The 21,723-nt window shown below is 41.0% G+C and overlaps 1 protein-coding gene across 1 annotated transcript in view; it reads left to right on the top strand.

Annotated features, from left to right (window-relative positions):
- LAMB4 (laminin subunit beta 4) overlaps positions 1–21,723 on the top strand; it is a 117,585-nt gene that overhangs the window by 62,389 nt on the left and 33,473 nt on the right. The window contains 10 exon segments of the mRNA XM_060414404.1: positions 2,043–2,220; positions 3,273–3,303; positions 3,305–3,414; positions 7,521–7,752; positions 8,928–8,937; positions 9,188–9,410; positions 9,645–9,769; positions 10,947–11,210; positions 15,248–15,344; positions 20,366–20,744. Of these exon segments, the coding sequence (XP_060270387.1) occupies positions 2,043–2,220; positions 3,273–3,303; positions 3,305–3,414; positions 7,521–7,752; positions 8,928–8,937; positions 9,188–9,410; positions 9,645–9,769; positions 10,947–11,210; positions 15,248–15,344; positions 20,366–20,744 (1,649 nt within the window).

Below are 21,723 nucleotides of genomic sequence, written 5' to 3'. Positions count from 1 at the left end.
TGCCGGGACATCTCTTCCCTGGGACACCTCTCCCTCACCAGCTCGCAGGGGTGAGGACGGGTGTCAGTCCCTGTGAGACTGGATTTGGGCAACAGGAAGTAGGGGACTCCAGTCCCTTTGCGGTTGCCTGTTTTCTCTACGAAATTTGAGGAGTGAGAGGCTGACATGCTGGGAGGATGAGGTTAGAAATCTGAGGAGTAGAAAAGCGTGGATTACTGAAATCATCATCCAGGTTTGACATTGCGCCCTGCGGTGCGGGTGTGTCAGAGGACAGGAAGGAAAAGGCTGAAGAGGCTTGAAGTAAAGCCCATGGAAACTAACGTCAGTGTAGACAAAGCAAAAAGATCAGGGGAGATTTATCTGCGCCATCGGGTTCACCTCCCAACTTGACCTGTTGAATTCAAACTTATTTCCAGTGCTGTTTTTTTCCACCAATTGTTCAAAACGACAAACTTGGTGATCAGTTTGCTATACCATTCTTCACTATTTCAACCAAGTCATTAGGAAACGTTTTGAATAGTATTAGATTATAATTTAGATAAAATCTCAGGAAACCTAAACAGTTATTCTTCATGTAACTGTTAAACTATAGATCATTTCTCCTTGAGAATAAGCTTGAAATGATGTCCTTGTCCCCATAATAGCTGCGTGGTTTTAGCCAGCAATTCCCAAAATGCATCTGTGGAACACTAAGCATACAGGATGTTAATAAATATAATTTGGATATAGGACCAAGCCATAAAATAAGTGTGGAAATGCTGAGTTTTGAAAGTGTTTTTCTATAAATGAGCTTATTTACAAAACAGAAAACAAGCTTATAGTTATCAAAGGGGAAAAAGATGGGGAGGGATGAATTAGGAGATTGGGGTTAGCAGGTAAAAACTACATGAAATTGATAAACAACAAGGACCTGTTGTATGGCACAGGGAACTAAAGTCAGTATTTTGTAATAACCTCTAAGGGAAATGAATCTGAAAAAGAATACATATGTATATGCATGTTCTTTATATGTGTGTGTGCACTCAGTCATATCTGACTCTCTATGACCTCATGAACTGTTGCCTGCCAGGCTCCTCTACCCATTGGATTTTCCAGGCAAGAATACTAGAGTGGGTTGCCATTTCCTACTCCAATATATAGTCTTTTATATATATACAACTGAACTACTGTACTGTACACCTGAAACTAACAGAGCGTTAAAAACCAACTGTAATTCAATAAAAACAAAGATAACTTTCTTGCAGTACTTCTCAGAGGTTTAATAGGTTAATCTGTACTGCAAGTCACCCAAGACGCAGATTGTTTGATGTAGAACAGCACTGTCCATGTGTAACTGAAAAAGACAAAAATTTCCTTTTTTTAATGTGTTTATTTTTAATTGAAAGATGATTGCTTTAGAGTATTGTGTTACTTTCTGCCAAACATCAACATGAATCAGCCATAGAAAAAGACAAAACTTTCTAAAGGAGGGTTTTGTGGAATTAGAGTTCCACAGTAATACTACAGAGTGCACCATCTAAGTCCTAATTTTTTAATGATTTATTCTGCGGCATGCGGGCTCAGTAGTCGCAGTTCTTGATCTCCAGAGCGCAGGCTCAGCAGTTGCGGTACACTGGCTTAGTTGCTCTGTGACATGTGGGATTTTCCCGGAACGAGGATCAAACCTGTGTCCCCTGCATTGGCAGGTGGATTCTTATCCGCGCTACCATCAGGAAACTCCCTAAGCTGTCATTTCTTAATCCATCATAAGCAGTCTAGTTAGCAGTCTTTCTAATCTAAGACAAATTGATTAGCAAGTAAAAAAATATAATAATAAAAAGATAAAGGCTTGTTTTCTTTGCCATAATTTAACAAATGTAAATATTTAGTTGATTTCTTAAATAAACTGAAAATCTTAAAATCTTCAGTTGCATGCAATTAAAAGGATGAAATTGAGTCTCTTTTCAACCATGACTCTCATAGATCCAATTATTTTAATAACTGGAATCTTGAACAGGATCCTACTATGAACAGAAACCTTTTTTTTCCCATTATTTTAAAAGCTTGGTCTTATTCCCCAGATCAACTCACTGAAGAATTTCTGCAGCAAGCAGGATTTAGATGAATATCAGCTGCACAACTGTGTTGAAATTGCCTCAGCATCGGGACCTCAGGTGCTCCCTGGAGCATGTGAAAGGCTTATAGCCAATTTGTCTGCCAGGCTGCACAATGGGGCCGTGGGTATCTGTTCAATGGGCTCCGCTGAAGCACCATTGTCTATACAAAGGAACATGAGTGAAATGGTTTAATATGTGTTAGCTTAACAGCCAATGTAAATACCAATTGCTCAATGATTAGATACACAGTGCATTCTCTCCATGTGTTGAAATCATAACTTACAGTACAGAAAAAGTATGTAAAAGAAGGGCCTGGCAGTCACTTGGGGAATGCCAGATTTCTGGAACAACGGTCCTAAAATATTTCTTTGGAATCCGGGAATGTTAGGGCTAGAATGAACTATAAACAACCTCTTTCATCCCTCAACCTTCATTTAATAAATGAGACTGAGTCCAAAACATGAGGTGACTTGCCCATTTCACTAAACTGTAGAACAGGGTTTCAGCACTTTTGAAATCTAGGTCTAGGTAACACTTTGCTGGGAAGGGGGCACTATCCTGTGTGTTGTAAGATGTTTAGCAGCTACCCTACCCTCTGCCCACCTGATATCAGCAGCACCCTCCTGCTAGATGTGACATCCAAAAATGCCCCCAGACTTTATCATATGTCCCCTGGGGAGCAAGATCTCCCCTAGCTGAGAATCAGTGCTGTAGAGTGACAGCCACAATGAGAGTCTGGGCTTCCTAGTTCCAGTCAGATGCTTCTTCCATGCAGGACTCCGGCTTCAGGATGCCCACAATTTCATGAAAGATGGAATAAGGGAAATGAAAGGCGTAATCTGGCATCAACATAGATCATCAGGAATTGAAGAAATAATAGCATCAATAAGAATAACATTGGAACAACTAATGATTGAAGTGATCTATTTCAAGCCTTTCAGTAACTTGTTAAGTAATGTTTACTGCTAAGTGATGTGTTTTAAGTAGTGTTTATTGAGTACTTACTTTGTGCCAAACACTGTGCTAAGTATTTCACAGGCATGATTGTCTTTAATCCTTATAATCTGAGGGGGTAGAGGTATCCAAAGAGAAAGACAAATCAAAACTAGAGCTACCAATGGCCTGAGGTGCTTTGCTGTCACTTCCTTTCCCTCTAACTTTCTTTGTTCCCTGCAGCTTGCAAGTGTCATCCACAGGGCTCGAAGGGCCAGCTGCAGCTGACTGAGAGGCCAGTGCCGACGTAAGCCTGGTGTGACTGGCTGCTGCTGTGACACGTGCTCAACAGGAAGCTATGGTTTGGGGCAACGTGGCTGTCACTGTACGTAGCAAAACCCAGATGGGGAAAACACATGTGTTCTCAACCTTGGAGTTTCAAAGGCGGGAAAATCAATGTGGGGAGTTTAAAAGAGGTGGAATTGGGAATTTGTCTATATTTGTTCAGACTATCAATGTAGGTGAACCACTGAAAATTTTTCTGCCATACTTTCTTCTTCCATGCAGTGGGCACTGACTGTGTGCAGAGTACCATGCGTGATGATAGGAACGTAGTAGCCCAGGGAAGATGTGAGAACCCCATGGAGTTGTCTGTGTAACCCCAGCTTTATCACCTCGTGCATAAACCCAGTGGTTGGAAAGGCTAAAACCATAAGATTGGGAAGTTGAAACGTGGGATGACCCTGTCGCCAAAATTTTACCCTTTCTGCTGCTGGGGTCACAACTAACCTTGGAACTCATTTCATAAGCCACCCTTTAATAAAGGCTTAGGTGAGGCTTCATCTAGCATTGCTAATTCTTTACCAAGACTGTCATGTTCAGGGTAAATAGTTCTCTGTTCACAATGTAAACCATTAGTGAAAACACTGCTCCCCACTGAGAAATCTTCCTTATGAACCATGAAAACACCCAGGTAGGTTAATTCTCCTTCCAAATCAGGGAACATATCTTTTCAGTTATGATTCAGAGAGATGGTACACCTTCCTGGTCATCACCTGGGCATGGTTGTCTACCCAGCAAACAGTGCTTTGGTCCATCATTTCTTTTTCTTTTCTTTAAAAAAATTATGAAACGCTGACACACAAAGGAGAAAACATTTCTTCCATGTACCACCCTGTCAAACAAACAAGCATCACACTTTTGTGTAGGGAAGATTGGCTCAAAGAATTCTGCAATTTACCAGAAAAAGATTGAATTTCTATTATCTCACATAGGGAAAAGAAAAATCTAGCCATTTAAGTGTGATTCTTCTTATTTTTATAATTGGAAAGTTTGAATCCTAAGTTTCATGGAAGTTTGAATCACTAAAAATATTACTTACTCAGATGCTCTGTATAAAGGCATTTATGACACTTGATTGAAATGGACAGAGGATAGAATGTCTGAATAGGCATTTTTCTGAAGAAGATACACGTATGGCCAATAGCTACATGAAAAGATGCTCAAGATCACTGGTCATCAGAGAAATGCAAATCAAAACCACAATGAGATATCACCTCATGTCTATTAGAAATTCTATTGCCAAAAAAGACAAGAAATAATGAGTGTTGGCAAGGATGTGGAGAAAAGGGAACCCTGTACACTAGGAATGTGAATTGGTGCAGGTACTATGAAAAACAGCATGGTGGTTCCTCAAAAACTTAAAAATAACTACCATATGATCCAGCAGTTCTGCTTCTGGGTACTTATGCAAAGAAAATGAAAATACTAACTTGGAAATATACTTGCACCCTCTTGTCCACTGCGGCATTATTTACAGTAGCCAAGGTATGGAAACAACCTGTTTCCACCAACAGACGAATGGATAAAATGTGATGTATATATAGATATGTATTTCCATGATATGATATATAAATCTGAAAAGATGATGCTGTGAAAGTGCTGCACTCGATATGCCAGAAAATTTGGAAAATTCAGCAGTGGCCACAGGACTGGAAAAGGTCAGTTTTCATTCCAATCCCAAAGGAAAGCAATGCCAAAGAATGTTCAAACTACCACACAACTGCACTCATCTCACATGTTAGTAAAGTAATGCTCAAAATTCTCCAACCCAGGCTTCAACAATACATGAACTGTGAACTTCCAGATACTCAAGGCAGAGGAACCAGAAATCAAATTGCCAACATCCGCTGTATCATGGAAAAAGCAAGAGAGTTCCAGAAAAACATCTACTTCTGCTTTATTGACTATGCCAAAGCCTTTGACTGTGTGGGTCACAACAAGCTGGAAAATTCTGAAAGAGATGGGAATACAGACCACCTGACCTGCCTCTTGAGAAACCTATATGCAGGTCAGGAAGCAACAGTTAGAACTAGACATGGAACAACAGACTGGTTCCAAATAGGGAAACGAGTACATCAAGGCTGTATATTGTCACCCTGCTTATTTAACTTATGTGCAGAGTACATCATGAGAAACACTGAACTGGATTAAGCATAAGCTGAATTCAAGATTGCCGGGAGAAATATCAATAACCTCAAATATGCAGATGACACCACCCTTATGGCAGAAAGTGAAGAAGAACTAAAGAGCCTCTTGATGAAAGTGAAAGAGGAGAGTGAAAAAGTTGGCTTAAGACTCAACATTCAGAAAACTAAGATCATGGCATCTAGTCCCATCACTTCATGAGAAATAGATGGGGAAACAGTGGAAACAGTGTCAGACTTTATTTTTTTTGGGCTCCAGAATCACTGCAGATGGTGACTGCAGCCATGAAATTAAAAGACGTTTGCTCCTTTGAAGAAAAACTATGACCAACCCAGACAGCATATTAAAAAGCAGAGGCATGGCTTTGCCAACAAAGGTCTGTTTAGTCAAAGCTGTGGTTTTCCTAGTAGTCATGTATGCATGTGAGAGTTGGACTATAAAGAAAGCTGAGTGCCAAAGATCTGATGCTTTTGAACTGTGGTGTTGGAGAAGATTCTTGAGAGTCCCTTGGACTGCAGGGAGATCCAACCAGTCCATCCTAAAGGAAATCAGTCCTGAATATTCATTGGAAGGACTGATGCTGAAGCTGAAACTCTAAAACTTTGGCCACCCTATATGAAGAACTGACTCATTTGAAAAGATCCTGATGCTGGGAAAGATTGAAGGTAGGAGGAGAAGGGGACGACAGAGGATGAGATGGTTGGATGGCATCATTGACTCAATAGATATGAGTTTGAGTAAGCTCTAGGAGCTGGTGATGGACACAGAGGCCTTGTGCGCTACAGTCCATGGGGTTGCAAAGAGTCAGACATGACTGAGCGACTGAACTGAGCTGAACTGATACATATATCTATAATATAATAATGGAATATTATTCAGTCATTTTAAAAAAGGGAAGTCTTGACATTTGCAGCAACTTGAATGGACCTAGAGGGTTCGTGCTGAGTGAAATAAGTCAGAAGACAACAAATTCTGTGTGATCACATTTTCTCAATTTATTTTTTTTATTTTACATGAGAGGATAGTTGATTAACAATATTGTGTTAGGTTCAGGTGTACAACAAAGTGATTCAGTTATGTATGTACATGTATCATAGTAGTATGTACCTGTCAATTCCAAACTCCCAGTCTATCCCTCCTGTCTACCCTTTACCCTTGGTAACCATAAGTTTGCTCTCTAAGAGTATGATCTCATTTATATGTGAATCTAAAGCAAACAAACAAAGATCAAGTTCATGGGTATAGAGCACCAATAGATTAGTGGTTGCCAGAGGTGAGGTGGGCAAAATGAGTGAACAAAGTCAAAAGGTACAAACTCCCAGCTATATAATAAGTGAGCCATTGGAATGCAATGTACTGCATGGTGACTTTAGTTAATAATACTATATTCTATATTTGAAAGTTATAGGAGGACAAGTTAAAATATCTCATCACAAGACAAATATTGTAACTGTATGTTGTGACAGATATTAATTAGACTTAATGATGGTGATCGTTTTGCAATATACAAATATGGAATCATCATGTAGTACACTTGAAACTAATATAATGTCATATGTCATTCCACAATTAAAAAAATAAAACACTGCAGTTGTCTACAACATACGGTTGATCAAATGAAATCAGTGAATTCTTATTAACAAATCATATGTAACTGGGTGCAGGAGACACAGAGACACAGGACTGATTCCTGTGTTGGGAAGATACCCTGGAGTAGGAAATGGCAACCCACTCCAGTATTCTTCCTGGAAAATTCCATGGACAGAGGAGCCTGGTGGGCTACGGTCCATGGGGTTGCACAGAGGCAGATATAACTTGCCAACTGAGCACATATACCTGGACCCAGTACATGCAAGGCTCTATTCTAAGCACTGTATGGACTCAAATTTATTTACCTTGATCGGGTTGATACAGTAAATTAGAGATTATGATATCAGAACTGTGACTCTCACCAACCCACCACTAGCCCCTTGACCCTGACAGGTTTCTCTTTGTTTTGCTCAGCTTGTCACTGCCACCCTCAAAGGTCACAGAGTGCCATAAGTGACCAAGTAGCGGGACAGTGCCCCTGCCACGGAGAAGTGGCCGGCCGCCATTGTGACCGGTGCCTGGCAGGCGACTTCGGATTTCCCAACCGCTGCCCCTGCCTTTGTAATGGGTTTGCTGAACTTTGTGATCCAGAAACTGGGTCATGTTTCAACTGTGGCGGATTTACAACTGAGAGAAACTGTGAAAGGTATGGCATTCATATGCACCTTTTTTTTCCCTCTTCTGATTCCACAACATTCTCTAAAGGACCACTGAGTAGAGAATCAATTGTATTGAAGTGTAGAGTGATCGTGACGGGCAGGGGAAGATAGAGCATCATTTTGTCATCCTTCAAAATCTTGTTATGAACTGGACTTTGTCTAATAAATCAGTAACTTGCATTTGCCTGGTACCTTGCTTTTTATATCCCTAAAATATGCATGTAAATTAGATGATATGACTAAGCTGTGGGACTTTCAATATGAAGCAGAAAACCTTTCTACAGAGCAAATGAGCATCTTCTAAAATGTTGAGTTTAAAGAGTTGCATTGTCCTCAGTTCAGTTCAGTCGCTCAGTTGTGTCCAACTCTTTGCGACCCCATGGACTGCAGGGCGCCAGACCTCCCTATCCATCACCAACTCCTGGAGTTTACCCAAACTCATGTCTATTGACTCGGTGATGCCATCCAACCATCTCATCCTCTGTCGTCCCCTTCTCCTCCTGCCCTCAATCTTTCCCAGCATCAGGCTCTTTTCTAATGAGTCAGTTCTTCGCATCAGGTAGCCAAAGTATTGGAGTTTCAGCTTCAACATCAGTCCTTCCAATGAACACTCAGGACTGATCTCTTTTAGGATGGACTGGTTGGATCTCCTTGCAGTCCAAGGGACTCTCAAGCGTCTTCTCTAACACCACAGTTCAAAAGCATCAATTCTTCGGTGCCCAGCTTTCTTTATAGTCCAACTCTCACATCCATACATGACTACTGGAAAAACCGTAGCCTTGACTAGATGGACCTTTGTTGGCAATGTAATGTTACTGTCCTCAGTTCAGTTCAGTTCAGTCGCTCAGTCATGTCCAACTCTTTGCAACCCCATGATTCGCAGCACGCCAGGCCTCCCTGTCCATCACCAACTTCCGGAGTTCACTCAGACTCACGTCCATTGAGTCCGTGATGCCATCCAGCCATCTCATCCTCTGTTGTCCCCTTCTCCTCCTGCCCCAAGTCCCTCCCAGCATCAGGGTCTTTTCCAATGAGTCAATTCCATGAGTGCTGCATGGAGAACATGGGCTGAGATTAGTTTTGGATCCAGAGGCATATTTGAGTGGTTTTGCTTATTTGAGGGCCCAGGAATCCTGAACTCACAACTTTGTGGTTTTTTAAGGAAGACTAAAGTCTGTTCTTCACCAAGAACTTTCTATATCCAAATAACCTTTTTATTCTCTGAATAGATGGTAAATTAAAATGGTTTTAATTTAGAACATTTTCTCTTATTCATCCTAAATGTGTGACCTTTCATAATCCCCAGAGGAGTCCAATTATCCACATCACTCTCCACACACATGCACGCGTGCACACACACACACACACACACACACACACACACTTGTTATCTCATTCTCTTTTCTTCTCCCCTTCTTTCAGGTGCAGTGTGGAGAATGCTCTGCTGGTTTCTATGGAAATCCAAGAATTTCCAGAGCACCCTGCCGGCCATGTGCCTATAACAACAATATTGATGTAACTGATCCAGGGTCCTGCAGCCCAGTCACAGAGGAGTGCCTTAAATGTCTGTACAACACTCAGGGCCCCAACTGCCAGCTCTGCAAACCAGGTTACTTTGGATCGGCCCTCAATCAGACCTGCACGAGTAAGTCTGCAAAGCTCTTGGCAGGAAACGTGGCAGCTTGAACTGTGGTAGCAACTCCTGTACTCATTTCAGTTAGGTCCGTAGTGCCAGCACCCACAGAGAATGGGCTGGTGTCCTGAACTCAGCGGCAGAAATGGGTGCAGTGCACGCGCAGCTCAGTGTCATTACAGGAATAACTCACTGGTGTTGTAAGTTTGCCTTTTGTAACTGTACACTTCAGCACATGCCCCACAGGATTTGACGTCTTCTTTCTCAGAGTGTGTAACCCTGTGCCCTCTGCCAGAATCACCCAGGGATGGAGGTGGAGTATCATGCAGATTCCTGGGACTGTGCCTCAGACCTCAGAGAACTGGATCTCTGTGGGGTGGAGCCCAGGAATCTGCATTGTAACCAGCTCATCAACCGGACTTTAATGCATAAAGAGGAGAATCACTGAAGTAGAAGAGGACAAGGGTTTAATTCCATGAGAAAGAAAGACAGTTCAGTTCAGTTCAGTCGCTTAGTCGTGTCCAACTCTTTGCGACCCCATGAATCTCAGCACACCAGGCCTCCCTGTCCATCACCAGCTCCTGGAGTTCACTCATACTCACATCCATCGAGTCCGTGATGCCATCCAGCCATCTCATCCTCTGTCATCCCTTTCTCCTCCTGCCCCCAGTCCCTCCCAGCATCAGAGTCTTTTCCAATGAGTCAACTCTTCGCATGAGGTGGCCAAAGTATTGGAGTTTCAGCTTTAGCATCATTCCTTCCAAAAGAAATCCCAGGGCTGATTTCCTTCAGAATGGACTGGTTGGATCTCCTTGCAGTCCAAGGGACTCTCAAGAGTCTTCTCCAACACCACAGTTCAAAAGCATCAATTCTTCGGTGCTCAGCCTTCTTCACAGTCCAACTCTCACATCCATACATGACCACAGGAAAAACCATAGCCTTGACTAGACGGACATTTGTTGGCAAAGTAATGTCTCTTCTTTTGAATATGCTATCTAGGTTGGTCATAACTTTTCTTCCAAGGAGTAAGCGTCTTTTCATTTCATGGCTGCAGTCACCATCTGCAGTGATTTTGGAGCCCCCCCCAAAAATAAAGTCTGACACTGTTTCTACTGTTTCCCATCTATTTCCCATGAAGTGATGGGACCAGATGCCATGATCTTCCTTTTCTGAATGTTGAGCTTTAAGACAACTTTTTCACTCTCAAGGAATATGCTATTCATTTTTAGGAAATATTTTAATTATATCCGTTCACCCAAGTCAATTTAGTAAACCATTTGTTTTCAGATCATTGATTTAAGTGGAACTTTGGCGACTGATGTGAGGAAACAGTGATACTTTCATTCATCCTAATTGTGAGCTCTTGGGACGTAGTTGGCTGAACCATAGGAAATTATTAGTTGGGGGAGATCAAAAACAGTTGAATGAATTCAACCTACCTAGATTCTTTGATAAATTCTGTTTTTGTAAAATGTTTCTTCCTCGGGCCTTTTAAAGAAAGGATGCCTTCACTCTTAAAAGCTATCTGTGTGGGTTGTTGACTGCCAGTGTTATCGTGGATTCACCCCCAGTGATGGCTCTGTGCTTCTGGGGTGCTCTTGTCACCCCTCTGGCGTGGGTCCCACTGAGTGTCCCCCCAGTGGGGAACCTTGCCTCTGTGACCCTGACACTGGCATGTGCCCATGTCTGCCCAGCGTCACAGGCCGGACCTGTGACCACTGTGCTGATGGATACTGGAATCTGGTCCCTGGCAGAGGAAGTCAGCCATGCGATTGTGACCCCTGGACCTCGCTCAGCAGCCGCTGTGACCAGGCAAGAAACTTTCAACTTCCTATGGTGTCAGAATGAGACACAGTGGGGAGACATGCTTTCTAAACATGTAAAGAATGTTTTCTTTATGTATTGCTGTTAATCAGTGTTTTTAGATAGGATTGGCCTTTTATGGGCATAGAATCTGCATTTATCAAGGAATGAAAAGCACCAAAGAAGAGAGAATAAGGGTCTGAAAGTTAAGCTCTGACCCCTTCAGCTTTCTCCAGTCCTCAAAGGGACTGGGCAAGTCAAGATTCACACACAGCAGATCAGTCTTCTCTTTCATTGTTTCATAACATAGAAGCATAGGGAAGCCCCAAGAAATCCATCATTAATCAGAATTGATTACTAACCAGAATGAAAATTGAGTGCCTTCAGAGTCTGTAATTCCATCTTTAAAAATCAAGCTGTCATTCCCATGGTTCACCAGTTACTTTATGTCTGGTTAAAAGAGATGTCCTCTTATTTTATTTATCTTCAAGCTACCAGACCAGCAGCAATTGTTTCTAGAGAATGCAGTCTAGGAGCAAGTCTTTATTGTTTCATGTACAATTAACTCTACACTTAACTGCACATATGGTTTTCAGTCAGTGAAACAATGAGAATGAAAATTTTTTAAGAAAATTAACATTATTTATGGAAAAAACAATCTCATGATAAGGTTTTTTGATTAGTAAATATATTCTTTGAAACATTTTTCACATTAATAGAGATGTGAAAAGAAGGGTAAAATAATGATGAGAAGTTTTAGAGTTGAATCCACAACTCATAGGGCTTAATTAGAATCAAAATGCTCATTTCAGAAGCTGGAATCTTCCCAGTTAATAAGTATGTCTCACCTCCAATCTCAGCTCCACTGTTCAACTTACTAAAGGTCAAATTTTGTAGAAAGAAAGTTTTGAAGTAGTTCTTATATATAGAATGGGTTTTCCCTTCTCTTTTTCTTTATCTCCAACCTTCCGTCCTCCAACCCATATCCACACAAATGCACACCATGGCCTTTTTTCCTTAATAACTTTTTATATTAAGATAGACGGGTTTACAGAAAAGTTATGAAGATAGAGAAGACGTACCCCATACCAAGTTTTCTCTATTATTAAATTTATTATATATTAGTATGGTGTATTTCTCATAATTAATGAATTAAGTGTTGTTACATTATCATTAACTAATGTTCATAATTTATTCATATGTGATTAGTTTTTTATCTGATGCCCTTTTTCTGTTCCAAGACTTCAGAACACCACATGACATTCAGTCATCATATCCCCTTAGGTTGCTCTTGGTTGTGAGGGTTTCTTAGACTTTCCTTATTTTTGATACCATAACAGTTTTGAGTATTTTGTGAAATGTCCTTCAGTTCACATTTATGCTGTATTTCACTCCTGGTAAGACTTGGATTATGGATTTTGAGAAAAAGATGACCCGTGGAGGTAAAGTGCTGTTCTCATCACATTGCATCAAAGCTATACACTGTTTACATAACTTGCCACTGCTGCCCTGAACCTTGACCTCCTGGCTGAAGCAGTGTGTATCAGGTTTCTCTCCTGCAAAGTGATCCTTTTGCTCTTTTCCGTACTGTACTCCTTGGGAAGAAATCACTAAGCACAGTACCACACTTAAGGAGTAGGGAGTTATGCTCTGTCCCCTTGAGGGCAGAGTATCTCCATAAATTATTCTATTCTACTGCACTGGAGTTTTGTCTGTTGTTTCCCATTTCTTCATTTGTTTAATCATTTTTTATATCAGTGAACTCAACAGTATTTGTACTATTCTTTGAGTTATAAATCAACACTACTTAATTTTGTTGTTCAAGTTGTTCCAGCTTTGGTCTTGGGAAACTTTTTCAGTTGGTTTCTTTAGGCCTTTGACATACCTCAATATCGTTGGTGTGTTTTTGTTTTAAGTACCTCCCTACTTTTTGCACTGCAAGATGCTCTAAGCTCCTTTTGTATATTTCCTGCCTTTGCCCTAGAATCAGCCATTTCTTTAAGGAGCACTGGTTCCTTCTCTTGGAGAATGATGTTAGAAACCAAGATCTGGGCACGAGAGGACCATGACTATTTTATATGCTCCTCTCCACTCATCACACCTCCAGCCACCAACCACAGAACATGTTGACCAAATTAGTAGATTTCCACACACTGCTTGGCTCCTTAATTCATGAGGAAGTCCTCATGCTCATGACATCACTGTCTGGTATGCTGCTTACACTTTCTGGGAAGCATGTTTGTAGGAGCACTTGGCAGTGACCGCAGTTCTGCCATGGAGGCTGAGGAAAGCCTACAAAGCTGAAGATCAGATGGTGTCGGTTTAACTGAAGACCTGCTTATGACAGGGTATTTGGGGTAATCTGGTCCACAGGGGATTCCTTGGGGAAGTTTGCTCTTTACAATCAGGAAACACTTTCGTTGGAGTATAGAAGAGCCACACGATCCTTGAGATTTCCAGCTGTTTAAACAACTACTGATAAATATCTCTGTGTCAGCCCGTAGGTGGTCCCTGGTGCATTCTTAGAGAAGGAAATATGCTATGCAATATTTTCATCAACAGTTTTGATGGAGAAACACACATATCAAATTTACAGATACTACAAAATTATGTTAACATGATCAAGACAGCACAAGAGACAAGATATTTTACAACTGTCTTGTTGACTGGAAACAATGATGACATGTCAGTGGAAGAAAAATAAAGTTTTGCAATTGAGTTTTTTAAATCCATTGCATAAATGCAGAGAGGGAGTAATAACTTGGCACCAGATTTTCACTGTGTGCTCCAAGTGAGCCAGTGGTGCGGCTTGGCTGCCAAAGAGGGGATGCCCATTCAGGCAGGAGTGGGAGTGCCGCGCCCAGCTCCAGGGCAGTCTCTGGCCCCATTTGTCCTCTGTACTGGTCAGATGACTCCCAGGAACATTGCTGCCATTTCTGAGTGCCACATTTTAAGCACTGAACTGATGAACTAGTGTCTGTAGATAGTGGAGAAGAACCATGCTATTTTGTGATGAAGCCTTAGGGGTGATTGATTTTAAATAATGAAGCATATACAAGTTGAGAATGGCCACCTCTAGTTGGGAGATGGACTGTACAAAAGAAGAGGAAAGCTACATGTTTTGTGCAATGTCCTTAAGACTGGGCTTAGAACAATGGGAACAAGTTGCAAGGAGCGGATTCTGCATCAACATACAGAAAGAATTGCCCAACAGTCAGAGACAACGTGGCACCATGACAACTCTTGGGACTACAGGCTCCTGCAGCTCCTTATATTTGAGCAAAAGCCAGTGGTTACTCCAGAGATGGGTAGAAGCTTCAGTAGTCCAGTCACTTTGAGAATTCAGCTGCTGCTAGAGTCCTCACTGGGTAAGCAGATTTGGTCAAGTATAATGCAGGACCACAACAATACGGATTTGCTTTGTGTTTTTTCTCATTAATTTTTTAATCTCCTCAGTGTTCAGAAAATCTGGTCAAGAATCCAGTTGGGAGGATACAGAGAAGTTCAGCCTTCTCTCCAAAATACAGTTAAATAATTGTCACTAAATGATTAAGCTTCATTTACTAAAAAAAAAAAAAAAAAAAAAAAAGTTTGTGGAGGAAAAACACTAGCCTAATTGGGAAAGACTCCAACTTACATTTCATAATGGAAACATTTGCCAAACTTATTGATGGATGTTAAAACCAGGTCTTTGGTCTCTCTCTCTTAGGGGAGAACTCCCAGAACCGTAGAGGAGAAGAATGTGGCCCATTTCCTATTAAGTGTTTTGTTTTCATTTACATCTGTGGCTGTTTCCCAGTTTGAGGCCACCTGTCCCTGAACAGCTGGAAGCAGGCGGTATATTCAAGAGCCCTCAGCCAAAACACATTAACTCTTGATCTTTGGTGTTGTCGGGGGTTGTTGCTGGCCATGGGAATCCTCCTCCTGCCTCTGCACAGCTGTATGTCCTAAATCACTGGAGGGAAAAGTTGTTTTGTATTAATTTGCTTTTTTTTTTTTTTAGATCATAAAGCTTGTCAATTTCTTACCCACGACCATTCTCACAGCTTACAGGCCAGTGTGCGTGTAGATTAGCCTATGATGGGAAACGCTGCTCTGAGTGTGAGGAAAATCATTATGAGGATCCCCTAGGCCGATGCATTCGTAAGTATTGGTTCTAAAAATGTGAGTACAGTCAACCTGGTCCTGCCACAGGCTTGCTGTGAACCAACTGAATTTTAAATTCCTTTATTTGGTAGAAAATTCACAAACTTTAAAAAACAAATTTTCTATAAGATATTAATAAAATGAAAGCTGTATAAACCAGTTAGATTTCTCTTTTTTCTTTTCCATTATGGTTTTTCACAAGATATTAAATATAGCTCCCTGGGCTATATAGTGTGGGCTTCCCAGGTGGCACTAGTGGTGAAGAACCCACCTGCCAATGCAGGAGACATCAAGAGATTCCGGTTCCATCCCTGGGTCAGGTCCCCTGGAGGAGGGCATGGCAATCCACTCCGGTATTCTTGCCTGGAGAATCCCATGGACAGAGGAGCCTGGCAGGCTATAGCCCATAGGGTCACACACAGTCGGACACAAATGAAGTGACTTAGCACACACACACATGTACTATATAGTAGGATCTTATTGTTTCTCCATCCTATATATAATAGTTTGCATTTGCTAATCCCAAACTCCCAACCCATCCCCTCCCCCTTGGCAACCACAGTCTGTTCTTTGTGAGTCTATTTCTGTTTTGTAAAACAAATTCATTTGTGTCATGTTTTAGATTCCACATGTAAGCAACATCATATGGTATTTGTCTTCCTCTTTCTAACTTCCTTCACTTAGTAGGATAATCTCTAAGTCCATCCACATTGCTGCAAATAGCATTATTTCATTCTTTTTATGGCTATGCAGTGTTCCATTATATATACGTACCATCCTTTTATCCATCCATTTAGGTACATTTAGGTCGTAACCATGCCTTGGCTATTGTGACTAGTGCTGCTATGATCATAGGGGTGTATGTATCCAGCCATATGCCCAGGAGTGGAATTGCTAGACCATAGGACAACTCTATTTTTAGTTTTTTGAGTAACCTCCATATGGTTCTCTGTAGTGACTGTAACCAATTTACATTCCCACCAACAGTGTAGGAGGGTTCCCTTTTCTCAACACTTCTCCAGCATTTGTTGTTTATAGATTTTTTTGTATGTATAATTTTATTTATTATTTTTGGCTGTGCTGAGTCTTCCTTGCTGCTCACCCTTTCCCTAGTTGTGCAGAGTGGGAGTACTTTCTGGTTGCGGTGCTCAGCTTCCCATGGCAGTGCTTCTCTTGAGAAGCGCAGGCTCTAAGCTGCGAGGGCTTCATTAGCTGCAGTGCTGGCTCAGTAGTTCCAGTTCCTGGGCTCTAGAGCACAGCTCGATAGTTGTGGCTTATTTGCTCTGTGGTATGTGGGATCTTCCTGGACCAGGGATCGAATCCATGCCTCCTGCAGTGGCAGGCAGATTCCTTACCACTGAGGCACCAGGGAAGCCCTAGACATTTTTATGATGGTCATGTGACCAATATAAGGTGATACCTCCTTGTAGTTTTGATTTGCATTTCTCTAATAATTAGCAGTGTTGAGCATCTTTTCACATGCCTGTTGGCCATCTGTATGTCTTCTTTAGAGAAATGTTTGTTTAGGTCTTCTGCCCTTTTCTCAATTGGGTTGTTTGGTTTTCTTGTTTTGTTTTGTTATTGAGTTGTATGAGCTGCTTGTATATTTTGGAAATTAAGCCCTTGTTGATCAGGTCATTTGCAAATATTCTCTTCCAGTCCAGAGACTGTCTTCATTTTGTTTATGGCTTCCTTTGCTGAGCAAAAGCTTATAAGTTTGATTAGGTCTCATTTGTTTATTTTCATTTTTATTTCCATTGCCTTGGGAGACTGACCTAAGAAAACATTAGTATGATTTATGTCAGAGAATGTTTTGCCTAAGTTCTCATCGAGGAATTTTATGGTATCATGCTTTATATTTGAAAATTCACAAACTTTAATCTTAGTTTTGAAAAAAAAAAAAAGTATTTTTAGCCCTTGAAAGTTTTTTCTCTTATATTAAAACTTTGCACTATATTGAATGTTAGGTTATATGAAAATTCCTCAAAGTTGTTAATATGGAACAGATTTTTGAGATCATAACTTGTAGCCAATTTTCTGCTATCTGGAAGCATGCTGACAGAAACAGCTAATTTGGATCAAGGTAGAGGCTGGGAAGTGGATCATAAGAAGCCAGCAGAGCAGATGTTTCCTTAACATGGCTTTCATAACTTGGGGTTTATCACAGATTCACTTATTTATTTATTTAAAAATATTCATAGAGTGTCTACTGGCTACTCAGGGTAGTGAACAAAGAAGGCAAAGCCCCCAAACTTGAGGAGTTTGTGTTCCTAGTGCCTTTCATTCCATTAGCACTAGGATTTAAAGCAGGGCTGTTTATTTATTCTTAATACACAGCCAGTGCTCCTGGCATCTTTAAAAAATGAGATTGTCTTTTTATTTATTTTTTGGCTGCACCTCACAGTATGTGGGATCTCAGTTCTCAGACAAGGGATCGAACCCATGTCCCCACAGTGGAACAGTGGAGCCTTAACCTCTGGACTGCCAGAGAATTTCCAGGGCAAGGCTGTTTCCTACTACTTTCTGCAAACATAGACCCATTTTACATCTGAACTATCCAGTGCAGGGACCACTAGTTGTATTGAGCACTTGCACTGTGGCTAGTGCAAGTGAGAAAAATAATTGTTTATTTCATTTAATCCATTTATATTTAAATAGCACATGTGGTTAGTAGCTACCATATTGGACAGTGCAAATGTAGAGTCTGGATTATTTCTAGGAGGAGGGATTTTTGAATCTCTCTTTGAAATCCGCTTCCAAAAGAAGTCAAACTAAAGAAATATCAGATGTGATGGACTTGCCATTGCAGTCATATCTATGCTGTGTAGCCACATATGGGAACTCGTTCTTCCTGTCCATTCCTTTATAAATGTGCTTTTGTGGTTTAGAAAAAAAAAAAAAAGCCTTTGGTTTTTTGCCACATTCAAAGATGCAATTTTCCAAGTGGAATTGCTACTTTAAAAACCAGGAAGGAATGTTGGCTCTTAGAAAATCTTTCTTAGAGAGTCTATATTCCTGTGTCCCTCTAATATTTTAATAATCTTATTTTATAAAAATGCTTTCATAGAGGAAACTTTGCAAATAGTCAGCTCAGGCTACAGACCCCAGTAGTGCTCCTGGAGAAGAACAGATAATAAGGAGGAGCCTTGGCCTCCAGGTGGTGAAATGCACAGAGTCCCCCCAGGGGTTCCTGCAGAGACCTCTGGACCAAAACGAATGGGCCAGATAGATGATGTCTATTGGAGGAGCCTAGTGTGTTAATCAGTTTTTATTTGTAATTGGCATTATTCCCACTCAGGCTGCCAAATGGATTTTTAAATCACTTGTTCCTTACATTTAAGCCTGTGGCATAGGCTAGTGATTCCCTGACCTTTCGGAAATTGCTTCAATAATAGTAATAATTGCTTCAAATAACTTCAGTAGCTCTCTTCATCCTCCATCCTTAGCTGTAATCAACAACCTACTCATCTGAAGTACATATAGTATCAGGTTTGGGGAGAGTATTTGTTTATTTTTTGGCTACACTGCATGGCTATGGATCTGCTCCTAGACCAGTGACTGAACCCAAGCCCTCGGCAGTGAAAGCATGCAGCCCTAACCACTGGACCACCAGGGTGTCCTAACCATTGGACCACCACCTAAATCCGAGGTGTTTCTTTGTTTGTTTGTTTTTCTTTTAATTAAGATGGTAATTTTAATGTTCCCGTTTTTTTTAAAAAAAATTTTTTTAGAGCAGTTTTAAGTTCACAGGAAAATTGAGAGGAAGGCAGAGATTTCCCATATGTACTCCCAGACCCTACATATGCATACCTTCCCTCCTTATCAACCTCCCCACAAGAGTGGTACATTCGTTACAATTGATGAACCTTTATTGATACACTGTAATCATCAAAGCTTATAGTTTATATTAGGGTTGACTTGGTATTGGGTTTAGATAGATGTCTAATGACATGTATCTATCAGCATAGTATCATACTGGGTATTTCCACTACCTTAAAAATCCTCTGTGCTTTGCCTTCTATCCATCTTTACACACCCCTTAACCCCTGGCAACAACTGATCAGTTTACTGTCTCTCTAGTTTTGCCTTTTCAGAATATCCTATAGCTGGAATCATATTACAGTATGTACCTTTTTCAAAGTGACTTCTTTCATTTAGTAGAAAACCCCTAAGGTTCCTCCATGTTTTTTTTAATGGCTTAACACTCATTTCTTTATAATGCTGAATAACATTTAATTGTCTGGATGTATCACAGGTTCTTTATCCATTCACCTAGACATCTTGGTTACATCTAAGTTGGCAATTATGCATAACGTTGCTATAAACATCCATTTGTAGGTTTTTATGTGGACGTGTTTTGAATTCCTTTGGGTAAATACCAAAGGGAGATTCTACACACACATTTTTTTTGAGAACAGAACAGTCTTTCTTATGCAAGGAAGACACCACACCCAGGCTGGTTTCACTAAGAAAAAGTGTGATCATGGGCTTTCTTAGAGAGTCTGTGACATGCCTGAACCACCCTGCAGGAACAGTAGCAGCTGTCCACAAGTGTGTCATTAGATGGATATTCTTCACTCACATAGGTGAAGAACCCAGATGTGAACAACTCACACACTTGCAGTAGAAATGACATCTAATAATGCCCATGTAGAAACCAAGACCTGGGACTTCCCTGGCAGTGCAGTGGCTAGGACTGCACACTTGCACTGCAGAGGGCACAGTTTCGATCCCCGGTCAGAGAGCTAATCCTGCAAGCCCAGTGGCCTGGCCAAAACAAACAAACAAAAAAAACAGAACAGAAACCCCAGGAGCTGACTTGTCTGGAGTGAAAAGAGGGATGCTGTGTTTTAATGGCCATTGCAAAGATCTCTGTAAGTATCCTGCTTTGAATGTTCACCTTAGAAATGGGATTTAGGAAGTTTCTCAGGGAAGAGGAGGGGACTTTATTCTTGAGCTAGTAAGGAGCCAAAGGCCAGGTGACTGACATTCTCTGCTCCTTCTCCCATCTTTTTCAGCATGTGACTGCAACAAGGAAGGTTCCCAGAAGCCGGTCTGTGACCAGGACACAGGCACGTGTCGATGCCAGGAGGGCATTAGCGGCCCTCGATGTGATCGCTATGCCCGGGGTCATGACCAGGAATTCCCCACTTGTCTTCGGTGTCACTTGTGCTTTGATCAGTGGGACCACACTATTTCTTCCCTCTCCACAGTGGTGCAAGGGTTAATTAGGCTGGCTGCTAACATGGAAGATAAAAGAGAGACCCTGCCTGTCTGTGAGGCCGACTTCAAAGGCCTCAGAGAAAACATGTCTGAAATAGAAAGGATTTGGAGACATCCTGTTTTCTCATCTGAGGAATTCTCAAAAGTCAAGGATTATCATGACTGTTTGGTAAGGTTTGTGCACAAGTAATAGGTCGCCAAGTTCCTGATTTACCTTAACTCCCAAGAGCTTTAACAGCTTTCAGCTTAGAAATGTACCTTTGTTAACATTAGGAGAATGATCATTGTTCAATTAGTAACCAGGCCGAGGATCATATCTGTCTGTCTCTTTCCTATCTAGTTAGGATTGCATATGATTTTTCAGGATATCATTGATTATAACAAAAAGGCAACCACAAGGTTAATTGGGAAGCCCAAACTCAGCAGAGCTGAAGGACACAAAATTGGAAGTAGGAAGGTTTCTCATACCCATTTTTTTTTCAACCATGTGCTCAGGGAAATTTGCTTAATGTTCCCAAATTCCTCAGTTGTTTACATGCCCATACATTACTGTGAAGTTGTATAATGAGTACAATAGTTCTTTCAAAATGCAGTATCATTTTTTTCATTCATCAAATACTTCTAGAGATGATGTTGATTGCTGTGGGCCAGGAGTCAGCAAGACATAGTTCATGAGCAACATCCAACCCATCACATTTTTTGTAAATAAAGTTTTATTGGAACACAGCCATAACTACCATTTACATCCTCTGTGGCTGCTGTCCCTCTGCAATGACAGAGTTGAGCAGTTGTGACAGGGATGCTATGGCCCCCAAGGCCTGAAATATTTACTTTCTCACCCTTTACAGAAAAAGTTTGCTGACCTGATTTGGGCAAATGAGGATGAGTTGGGTATAGTTTCTACCCATCTAGGAGCACACAGGCTACAAAGAAACCAAGAAGATTATGGTTCTATAAAAAATATTCCTCCTCCCCAGAAAAGCTCATGGATTAAAGAATAGTTGAAGCTACAAAGTTTCATGTTATATAAAACACAAGTGTAAATATAAGGCCATTCATTTTGTCAGTTTTTCACCAGACAAAAATCCCAGAAGTATATAGTAATTGCTTAAAAGTTACACAGGGAGGATGACGCAACTCACTTGGTTAGTTC

Source organism: Ovis aries, chromosome 4 (genome assembly GCF_016772045.2).
Source record: "Ovis aries strain OAR_USU_Benz2616 breed Rambouillet chromosome 4, ARS-UI_Ramb_v3.0, whole genome shotgun sequence".
NCBI classification, from domain to species: Eukaryota; Metazoa; Chordata; class Mammalia; order Artiodactyla; family Bovidae; genus Ovis; species Ovis aries.
This window is presented reverse-complemented; position numbering and strand designations above follow the sequence as displayed.